This window comes from Oratosquilla oratoria, chromosome 13 (genome assembly GCF_046742065.1).
Source record: "Oratosquilla oratoria isolate Oo_2021 chromosome 13, ASM4674206v1, whole genome shotgun sequence".
NCBI classification, from domain to species: domain Eukaryota; kingdom Metazoa; phylum Arthropoda; class Malacostraca; order Stomatopoda; family Squillidae; genus Oratosquilla; species Oratosquilla oratoria.
Genome location: NC_134789.1, coordinates 12,439,192 through 12,451,191, shown reverse-complemented (window position 1 = coordinate 12,451,191; position 12,000 = coordinate 12,439,192). Strand labels below are relative to the sequence as shown.

Genomic DNA, 12,000 nt, shown 5'->3' with positions numbered 1-12,000 from the left:
GAAGCTCGTGAGGAGTCACCGCCCCCAAGGGCCCCCCTCGACCATCTTCCACTTGCTCGGCCCCCCTCTGTACCCATCAGTGACCGGGATGGTAGCGTGAGGTTCCTCTCTGCCCGTGCCGACCCCTCCTACGCCGACGACGATGTCCACAGCTCCGTAGGGGGGGGGGGCACGCTCCCTTTCCCCTCCCGTTTCCCAGTCGGAATCCTCGATGGTGGTCCCACCTTCCTTCTCGGACGTCCTCGCGAGGGTTCGGAGGGCGAATCGACTGGGCCACCCGAAAGAAGAGGAAGCCACATTCGAGTCTGACATCTTCATGACGGCCAACTCTCAGAAAGCCCAGCCTCCTCCCCTCCACCTTCCATGGAGTACGCAGACGGCGAGAGCCATGGCCCAGGCCTCCGACGCTCTCGCAACAAGGACGACCGAGAAGACGCGTTGGCTTCCGGTCCCATTGGAACACCAGAAGCGCTTCTACACCCCATCGGGGTCAACCCTCGGAGCAGCCTCGATCCCGGCGAGGTTACCAGAGCTGGTTAGGCGGACGCCGAGTCGCTGCGCAGACGAAACGTCCTCCTCTCTGGCAGGGAAGTCAGCAACCACCTTCAATCACTGGCTCTGTCCCTGGCGGTGAACTCCTGGCTAGAACGCCTCCTTGCCTCGGCGTGGGAGTTCTTACCCGCACTACAACCCCAGGAAGAATGCGACCTCCAGGCTTTTGGGCAAGCGCGAGCAGAGCCCTGAAGCATCAGGTTTCCTGTCTCTCAACGTCCTGGGCCAACTTCGAGTCCCGCAGGAGAGACACCATCCTCGGGGACCCCAGTGACCCCCTCCTCAGGGAGATTTATGCTCACCCACGCGCTGATTCCCCCGGATATGGTGAACTCCGAGATCCTAGACGCAAACATTATAGAGGCTCCGGACTCCCCCACAGGACTCCTAGGAATTCGCCAGCCCCTCCGCACAAGATAGGGGGTTGCCTCTCCCTCTACTGGAGAGCATGGGAAGAGGCCGGGGCGGAAGACTGGACCTACTAAGTCATTAAGACGGGCTATTGTCTTCCCTTTTCCACTGTCCCAAACCTCCCCCTCTATCCCATCCAAGTCAGCAGCTTCCACCCGGACTCGGCTCGCGGGCGGGCCCTAGCGGAGGAATCCTCCGTTCTGCTCCAGACAGGAACTTTAGTGGAAGTCTCGACTCCGGACCCAGGGTTCTTCTCACGGCTATTCCTAGTAGAAAAGACAACAGGGGTGTGGAGACCAGTCATCTATTTGTCTCCACTCAACAAGTTCCTTTTCCTTGACGAAGTTCCGAATGGCCACCCCAGAGTCCGTAAGGGCGTCTATCAGGGAAGGGAACTTCATGGATTCGCTGGACCTCCAAGATGCATTCCGCCCAGCTATGCCACTAACACCTCAGAATGGTCCTAACCTTTGTCCTGAAATTGGGCACAGTAGTCCACCCGGAAAAGTCAGATTTCTTACCAGAACAGAGAGTCACGTACCTGGGTATGGTCCGGGACTCCTCCCTAATGGAATCCTTCCCAGTAGGAAAGGGGATCCCGAATCTCGCATCTCTAGTTGCACAGGCACTATCGACCAGGTTCCTGACGGCTACACAATGCCAAATCCTCCTGGGCCATATGGCCTCCATAGAGAAATTAATCCCCTGGAGTAGACAAAGAATGCGACCGCTACAGTGGCTCCTCAAGTCTCAGTGGGCCCCGCAAGAGGGAGAACCCCTACAACACATCTCCCTCACCGAAGAAGTCAAGGATTCTCTTCTCTGGTGGAAGGCCCATGCAACCTTCTCATGGGGATGCCCCTCGGCCCATCTCCCCCCGAAGTCCTCCTGTTCTCCGATGCCTCCAAGGAGGGCTGGGGAGCCCACCTCAACGACGATCACATCAGCGGTTCCTGGTCCACAGTCGAGCGGACAGCCCATATCAATTGGCTTGAGTTGAAAGCAGTACTCCTGGCTCTCCGTCACTTCATGGATCAAGTCTCAGGAAAAGTAGTGGGCATAATGTCGGACAATTCCTCGGTAGTAGCCTACCTGAACAAGCAAGGGGGGCACAGTCTCCCAGGAACTATGCCTTCTGATGATGGACATTCTCAACCTAGCCAAGAATCTCCAGGTGTCACTCAAAGCCCGTTACATCCCGGGGAAGAGGAATGTCTGGGCGGACCACCTCGGCAGGAAGAATCAGATAATCAACACAGAATGGTCCCTCTATTGAGAGGTAGCGAACTTCATCCTCAGCAAATGGGGCTCCCCTCTAGTGGACCTTTTTGCAATGAGATGGAATCACCAACTCCCAATATATTTTAGCCCTTTCCTGGATCCTCTGACAGCAGGAGAAAACGCTCTTCTGCAAAGTTGGGACAACCTGGACTCCTACGCTTTCCCACCATTTCCCTTGCTCCAGAAGGTACTCCTCAGAGCAAGACACGCATCCTACCTTCGGATGACTTTGATCGCTCCTTGGTGGCCCGAAGCCCCATGGTTTCCGGACGCCCTCGAGCTAGCAGTAGAAGAGCCTCTGGCCCTTCAGGGAAGACCAGATCTTCTGTATCCACCCATCAACGGGCCTTGGCACAAGAACCCTTCAGCACTCAATCTTCACGCGTTCAGACTATAGTCCAGATCCTCCTAAAGAAGGGTTTTCCCAGAGAAGTGGTTGAGGACATGTCCGCTCCTATTTGCTCTTCCTCAGCTAACCTTTATCAAGGGAAATGCGCCTTTGCAAAATGGTGCCACTCCAGGAAGTTAGTCCCAGTTCGAGCCACCATTCCTGAGATCGCCTCCTTCCACGTCCTCAGGAAGTCCAGGAAGATCTCCCTCTCGGCAGTACAAAGCTATAGGGCAGCTCTAAATCAGGTGTTTTCTCTGAAGGGCATGGTCCTAGCCCTTTCACAGGAAATTTCCATGCTCTTCAGGCACTTCAAAGATCATGCCCCCCCAGGGAAATCAGTTCTCCTCCGCGGGATGTGGCATTAGTCCTGAACTCTCTGAGGGGTCCCCCTTACGAACCTCTCCGAGAGGCACATCTGAAGGACCTCTCCTAGAGGACAGTTTTTTCTGCTAGCCCTGGCATCCTCCAAGAGAGTAGGGGAGTTACATGCCATCTCTTATAGAGTCGCCCATTCCAAAGGATGGAAAGAGGTCTCCTTCACTTTCATGCCTCAATTCATTGCCAAAACAAAGATCCTGCCAAATCCGACCCTAGATTGTGGTCCTTTAGTGTTCCATCCTTAGACGAATTTGCAGGGGGAGAATAGACTGAAACAGTTCTATGCCCGGTACAAGCCATCCGGACCTACCTCAAGAGAACCGAACATCTTCGACCAGAATTAAAGTGGTTGTTCATCTCTACTAAAGGTAGCCCATCACTAAGAATTCCATTTCTTACTGGACAATGGAAGTCATCCGCAGAGCCTGCGACATGAACCACACAGATTGCCCATGACCTGAGGGCAGTAGGGACCTCCCTAGTCATCAGAAAGAATCGGTCAGTCAACCAGGTTCTTCAAGCAGGTATATGGAAGAGCCAGAATACGTTCACTTCCTTTTACCTCAAAGAAGTTATGCGGGAATCTTTAGGGAACTTATCTTTGGGCCCCATAGTGGCCGCCCAAGAAGTCCTGAAAATGATATACCCCTCCTCAAGAGCACACAGCCGACCCTGACAACTCATCCAGGTATCCCAACATCGCACCGCCCAATCACACTTCTCTGCACCCCCTCTAAAGTCATTGAACGCCTAATACTTAAACTTGTCACACCATATATTCCCCTTGCTGACTCACAACACGGTTTTAGGCCACTACACTCCACAAACACTCTTCTGACAAACCTCACACAAAGAATTTTAGATGGCATCAATTCAGATAGGCCCCACCACAGAACACTTCTTATAACATTGGACATTAGTAAAGCTTTTGATGCTATCCCCCGCCACAACCTAACAAATAAAATATATAACACAGACATGCACAATAACACCAAAAGATGGCTGGCCAATTATCTGGCAGGCAGGAATGCTCATGTGTCATATAATGGCCAATCATCGCACATCAGAAACATTAAGAACGGAGTACCACAGGGCTCAGTTCTATCCCCCACATTATTTAATCTATACATGCATGACTTACCCACGCCAGACACCTCAGAAATACAAATCTCTTCCTACGCAGACGACATAACAATCACATGCACACATCGTAACACAGACAAAGCTGCAGAAATAATCCAGCCTTACCTTGACACACTCAACACATGGTTCATCACAAACAGACTCAAAATAGCTCCAACCAAATCTACAGCAACACTTCTCACCAACTGGACAAAAGAACACAAATACATACCTCATCTCTACATCAACAACACTCTAATACCACACACAAACACACCGAAAATTCTTGGTGTAACATACGATACATCCATGTCTTTCAAACAACACCTCACAAACATAAAAAACAAATGCACACCTAGACTTAACGCACTTAAGTCAATCACTGGAACAACATTTGGACAAAACAAAGAAACTAATATAACAATATACAAACAATGCATACTCTCAGTGATGAATTATGCGAGTCCTGCATGGGCTCCTAATCTCAGTGAGACACACCACAACACCCTTCAAATCATACAAAACAAAGCCCTAAAAACAATTACAGGCTGCACAAATACATCACCTACAGACCATTTACACCATGAAACAAAAGTCCTCAAAGTCAAGGACCACCTCGACATGAGAGGCACACAAACACTTGCTGCAGCCACCACAAACACATCACACCCGCTACACTACATAGCAGAACACCCACACACACCAAGAAACATTAAAACTACACCCAAAGACCTTTATTACGCACAGATACTCTCTTCTCTTCCTCCACAACCACCAAATACCAGCCTCCGGAAACATATTCATAATCATATCACTCACCGCTCCATTAACACACTGAAAGACAACACACTGCTGCATGCCAGACCCCCTGATATCCACCCTTCTGAATCCTCTCTCCCACGAAAGGACAGAGTCCACTTGGCCAGACTGCGATGCGGTCACCACCCAGCACTTCTAAGCTACCAGAAGAGGCTGGACGACCGTGTTGTGAACAGCTGCCCAGGATGTAACACTTCACCCCATACCATACAACACATAATGGAAGACTGCATTATACACAATCATGCACGCAAACAACACAACATACACTCTATAAAGGATTTGTGGGAAAACCCAGTTTCGGCTGTGGCCTTCCTTGGGGAGACGGGACTGCTCGGACAGACAGTCTAGGGAACGACAACAACAACAACTCATCCAGGTTCTGGCTCGGCAACTGCAGGGATAACTTTCCAAAGTCCTTCTCATACTCTTACATTCCCTTACCTCACCCGCGGGCTCTCAAGCATTCCAAGGGAATCAATTCAAGCCCTTCAGTGGTACAAAAGTGATTATAACCTTTCTGTCTCCACTCCAGGGAACAGAAAGGGGTGCACTTCAAAGTGAGGGGAATGTATAGGGGTCTGGTCAACATAGTCTTAGCACACTAGATTTTCCTTACAGCGGTTTCCTAGGCTAGATAACAACTTCCTTCCCTTCTAAGTCCGAGTCTCCTAGTGTAAGGAGTACCGAAGAGTTTGTATTCTTCGGAACAAATGTAATTTTCGCAGGAAAATTAATTTTTCCCTGATACAAACCTGAGGTACTCCTTACCTTTAATGGCCCTCCTCAACCACCCCTCTAAACAGTTCCTTCTCCTTGCCTGACAACCTTGTGCTTAAATCATACCTGGCTCAGAGAATGGTTATAGTGTGCGAGACTTGTGGTGGAGGGCAAGGGCCCCCCCCCTTGCCCCAATGGGGCCCCTTACTGAGGATAAGCGTTGCCCAGACCCACAGAGTGAGGATTTTAATTTCGCAGTAGAAATATTCGCGCTACGCGAGAGTATCCTAGTGTAAGGAGTACCTCAGGTTTGTATCAGGGAAAAATTAATTTTCCTGCGAAAATTACATTTTTGTGGTAAGACAGATATGTGAGAAAGCTATAGGAAAGGGGAAGGATGGTTTTTGGACCTTTATGGACCTGGAGAAGGCTTATGACAGGGTAGACAGAAAGGCACTGTGGGAGGTTTTGCAGATATACGCGATAGGAGGAAAGCTTCTAGGAGCTGTCAAGAGTTTTTATGAGAGTAGTAGAGCTTGTGTCAGGATTGGAAATGGAGAGAGTGAGTGGTTCGAGGTAAAGGTGGGACTTCGTCAAGGATGCGCTATGTCGCCATGGCTGTTCAACTTATACATGGATGGGGTAGTGCAAGAGGTAAATGCAAGGGTAGTGGGTCAGGGATTGGAGATGGTTAAAGAAAATGGAGAAAAGTGGGAGGTGAGCCAGCTGTTGTTTGCGGACGACACTGCGCTTGTGGCAGGATGGAGGAAGTTGGTGACAGAGTTTGGGAGAGTGTGTGATAGAAGAAAGCTGAAGATAAATGTGGGTAAAAGTAAGGTGATGAGATGTACAAGGGGTGAGAGTGGCAGTAGTTTGGAAGTGAGCATTAAGGGAGAGCGACTGGAGGAAGTGGATAGTTTTAGATACTTGGGTGCAAATGTGGCAGGAAAAGGTGGAGTGAAGGTGGAGGTAGAATGTAGATTGAGAGAAGTGATTAAATGCCTTGGTGGATTAAAAAGTGTAATGAGGAATAGACATTTGGGAATGGATGCTAAGAGGAGACTATATGAAGGAGTGATTGTGCCAACAGCACTGTATAGGGCAGAAACATGGAACATGAGAGAGGAAGAGAGAAGGAGTTTGAATGTGTTTGAGATGAGGTGTCTGAGAAGTATGATGGGGGTTACTAGGGTAGATAGAGTGAGAAATGAGGAGGTGAGGAGAAGAACAGGGGTGGAAAGGGGGTTGGGAGATAGGGTTGATCAGGGGTGAATGGAGAATGGTTGTATATGGATGATGTTGTGATGCATGAGGTGGAATGGGTGGGGGTGAGGTAGTATGTGTGGGGGGTGAGGTAGTATGTGTGAGCAAATTTTGACGCAGCCCGAAGGGACTTCTCCCCCTCTTCTCCTTTATGCATGGGGGGACAGAGAGGGGGGGTCGCCGATTTAATGAAGCGGCCTTGCTGTGGATGTGCTGTGTCTTGCAACACTGCTTCTGACCCAGGGCAGTGGACAAGGTGCAGGGATGACCCGTCATCCGGGAGGTGCTAAGATGAGAGGGAGGGTGGAGGGGTGTGGAGTGTATTCAGGGATGGAATGGGTGGGAATGATTTTATGCCTTTTCCTTTTGGTTACCTCCCTTGTAAGGGGGAAAAATCCTTGGTATATGTATGTACCCTTAGAAATCAAAAGTAACATTGCTCACCTCAGGCAAACTTGAATAAAAAAGCCACTCGGCAGTGAAATTTAATGACCAAACCCTCCCATTGGAAAATAAACCGAAAGTACAGTCTTCACTTTTAATACTTTTCAGTCCACATATCAAAGATCTGACATTAATTATCAACAAGAAAATAAGGATGTTAAAAGTGTTCACAAGTACAGGCTTTGGATTACAGAAGTACATTCTCACCACTGTCTACAATTAATTCACTAAAACCACACTAACCTATGCCAGTCATTATTGTGTAGGTTCTTCATCAGAGATCTCACTGATTATGTATGCATATAATATGCAATTTGATTTTCAGATATGTAGATCTTGCATTAGAGAGGCTAGAAAAGTGGAGGTCACCTGAGATGAAGGTTCTTGTGTTGCGCTGCTTATTGGAAACTTTGAAATTGGATGGTGCCGGCACTCTTGTCAAGCAAGTAGGTTTCAGTGATTGTAGCACTGCATTTTGTTTCATTGTATTTTCTCCTTTCCTTCATATGATTCTATTTTTGATATAATGTTAAAGTGGATATTGCCAGCTTTATTTATTTTTATTTATTTTTATTTTTATTTTTATTTATTTTTTCTTTTTAGAAAAAAATTACCAGAAATTCAAATGATAAGTCTCTTACTGTAAATTGTGGCATACAAGTTGACCTCAAGAATTTGAGCTTAAAGAATAGATTGACCCCCAAATATACAGTAGACTACTAGCCCAAAACTTGGCCTACCAGTTAATGATGTGTGTTGTAGCATTACTATTTTATTATTTTATGTTAATTTCTGTGTTGATATACCAATTATGATCACCAAATGCAAATTTTAATGGGATATATTGTGGCAGCCTGCTGAAGTCATGGTAAATGGTGTACAGTGATTGTTAAGAGTGCTATCCTACTTGTTTACAACTTGGTGGTGAAAGTTTGCATTTTATACCTGCCATATAATTTAACCCCTAGTTTTGGATATATGTGTATATATATGTATACATATATGTATATATATATATATATACATGTATGTATATGTATATATATATATTATAATTATTATTATTATTATTATTATTATTATTATTATTATTATTATTATTATTATTATTATTATTATTATTTATTATTATTTATTATTATTCATTATTATTATTATTATTATTATTATTTTTATTTATTTATTTATTTATTTATTTATTGATGCCCGGGATCCCTTGCATGTGATCTATGGCTGCAAAAATTCTGGCCACAGCCACTGGGTTAGTCCATAGTCATTGTGGAGTTGTCATTTGCAAATGCAGTATAGTGAAATGAGGCTCGCCCAGAGTGGCTCGACAAAGAAACTGAAAAAAGTATTGCTAAAAAGAGACAGGCTTATAAGAAATATAAGTGCTCGGGTGCATCTAATGACTATGAAAGTTATGTATCAATACAGAGAGATTTAAAAAAGACAATAAGGAAAAGAAAACGACAATACGAAATGAACATCGCTGATAAATCCAAAGAGAATCCCAAAGAATTCTATAGTTACATTAGAGATAAAAAGGTTGTTAGGAATCACATTGGTCCACTATTATCTGCTGACGGTCAACTTGAATATTCAAATGAAGGAATGTGTAATATCTTAAACAATTATTTTAGCTCGGTATTTGTAAACGAAACACCTCAAAGTGAATTCCAAACTGAAACCTGTGAAAAGTCTGGGGTAAACTTACTACGGTAAATATAACAAAAGAAAAAATTAAAAGGTGTATAGACAAACTCAAAGTTAATAAAACACCAGGGCCTGACGGTTGGCATCCAAGAATCTTAAAGGAAATGAAAAATGAGATTGTTCCATTAGAAATTATTTTCAAGAAATCCATCATATCCGGAGATGTCCCAAGAGAATGGAAGCTAGCTAACGTTACTCCCATATTCAAAAAAGGTGACAAAAAGAAACCAAATAACTATAGGCCTATAAGTTTGACTTCAATCGTAGGAAAAATAATGGAAACTATCATCAGAGATGCTATCGAACATCATTTAGAAAGTAACCGATTGATAAATGATAGCCAGCATGGTTTCAGATGGAAACATTCTTGCGTGACTAACTTACTCGAATTCTACAACACAGTTATCTCGAATTATGATAAAAGAAACAATATAGATTTAATATATCTAGACTTTGCAAAAGCTTTTGATACCGTCCCACACGAAAGACTACTTACTAAATTAACATTGCATGGAATAAGTGGTAGCCTATTAGGTTGGACTAGTAATTGGTTGAATGGTCGAAAACAGAGAGTTGTTTTAAATGGAAAAACTTCTGGATGGAAAAGTGTTGCAAGTGGAGTTCCTCAGGGTTTGTTCTTGGGCCACTTCTATTCATAGTATATATAAATGATATAGACCATGGACTAAAATCTACTGTTTCCAAATTTGCTGATGATACAAAACTGTGCGGAGTGGCAAATGATCACTCAAACCAATTAGATATTCAAGAAGATTTAGATAAATTACAGCAATGGTCTGAAAAGTGGCTAATGAAATTTAACACAAGTAAATGCAAGGTAATGCACATAGGTAAAAATAACAGTAAGTACGATTACAAGTTATTTGGAAATTCGTCAACAAAAGTGGATAGTGAAAAAGATCTCGGCGTAATTATCAGTAACGACCTCAAATCATCCAAGCAGTGTATTTCAGCCTCTGAGAAAGCAAATAAGATTCTGGGACTGATTGCGCAATCTTTTGATTTCAAAAGTCCATCACTCATTAACATATACATACATATACCAAGGCTTTTTCCCCCTTCCAAGGGAGGTAGCCAAAAAGGGGAAGGCATAAAAACACTCCCACCCATTTCATCCCTAAATACACTCCACACCCCTCTCCATCCTCCCTCTCATCTGAGCACCTCCTGGATGACAGGTCATCCCTGCACCCTGCCCACCGCCCTGGGTCAGAAGCAGTGTCGCAAGACACACCACATCCACAGCAAGGCCGCTTCATTCAATCGGCGACCCCCCCTCTCCGTCCCCCCTTGCATATAAGGAGAGGACGGGGAGAAATCCCTTCGGGCTGCGTCAAAATTTACTCACACATACTACCCCCGCCCATTCCTCCTCATGCAATCACAACATCATCCATATACAACCATTCTCCACTCACCTCTGTCTTCCGTCCTCTCCCTTCCTTCCTCAACAGACATTCCCCTCTTCCCCAAAGCCACCTTCACCCCATCTATCCACCTCATCCTAGGACGTCCCCTCATGTTCACTCCCTCCACATCTGCCTTCCATACCTCTTTTACTAGTCTTTCTTCACTCATTCTTTCCATGTGTCCAAACCATCCTAATATTCTTTCATCAACCCTATCTCCCAAATCCTTTTTCACCCCTGTTCTCCTCCTCACCTCCTCATTTCTCACTCTATCCAGCCTAGTAACCCCCACCATACTTCTCAGACACCTCATCTCAAACACATTCAAACTCCTTCTCTCTTCTTCTCTTATGTTCCACGTTTCTGCCCCATACAGTGCTGTTGGCACAATCACTCCTTCATACAGTCTCCTCTTTGCATCCATTCCCAAATGTCTATTCCTCATTACACTCTTTAATCCACCAAGGCATTTACTCGCTTCTCTCAATCTACATTCTACCTCCACCTTCACTCCACCTTTTCCTGCTACACTTGCACCCAAGTATCTAAAACTATCCACTTCCTCCAGTCGCTCTCCCTTAATTTTCACTTCCAGTCTTCTGCCACTTTCACCCCTTGTACATCTCATCACCTTACTTTTACCCACATTTATCTTTAGCTTTCTTCTATCACATACTCTCCCAAACTCTGCCACCAGCTTCCTCAATCCCTCCTCTGACCCTGCCACAAGCGCAGTGTCGTCCGCAAACAACAGCTGGCTCACCTCCCACTTTTCTCCATTTTCTTTAACCATCTCCAATCCCTGACCCACTACCCTAGCATTCACCTCTCGCACCACCCCATCCATGTATAAGTTGAACAGCCAGGGCGACATAACGCATCCTTGACGAAGTCCCACCTTTACTTCAAACCACTCACTCTCTCCATTTCTAATCCTGACACAAGCTCTACTACTCTCATAAAAACTCTTGACAGCTCCCAAAAGCTTTCCTCCTATCCCATAAATCTGCATAACCTCCCACAGTGCCTTTCTGTCTACCCTATCATAAGCCTTTTCCAGATCCATAAAAGCCCAAAAAACATCCTTCCCCTTTCCTATAGCTTTCTCACATATGTCTTACCACAAAGATCTGATCTACACAACCTCTACCTGTCCTAAATCCACACTATTCCTCACCAATTACTCCTTCTGTTCCTCTCCTAATCCTCTCAATTAAGATCCTCCCATAAGCCTTCCCTACTACACTTAACAGGCTAATCCCTCTGAAACAACTACATTCACACTTGTCCCCTTTTCCCTTGTAAAGAGGAACTATACAGGCACTTCTCCAGTCCTCCGGTACTCTACCCTCTCTCCAGCAAACATTATATAACCTCACCAACCAGTCCACCATCACTGAACCTCCCTTTTTCAGACATTCTGCATGGCATCCATCCAGACCAGGTGCCTTACCTGCTTTCATCATCTTTACA

The 12,000-nt window shown here is 45.4% G+C and overlaps 1 protein-coding gene across 8 annotated transcripts in view; it reads left to right on the top strand.

The window, feature by feature from the left end:
- The window catches only part of nonC (serine/threonine-protein kinase Smg1), a 139,359-nt gene that overhangs the window by 11,464 nt on the left and 115,895 nt on the right, over positions 1–12,000 (top strand). For all 8 annotated transcript variants that reach the window (XM_076196844.1, XM_076196838.1, XM_076196843.1 and 5 more), the window contains exon 5: positions 7,707–7,827. In XM_076196844.1, the coding sequence (XP_076052959.1) occupies positions 7,707–7,827 (121 nt within the window). The remainder of the gene's footprint in view (positions 1–7,706; positions 7,828–12,000) is intronic.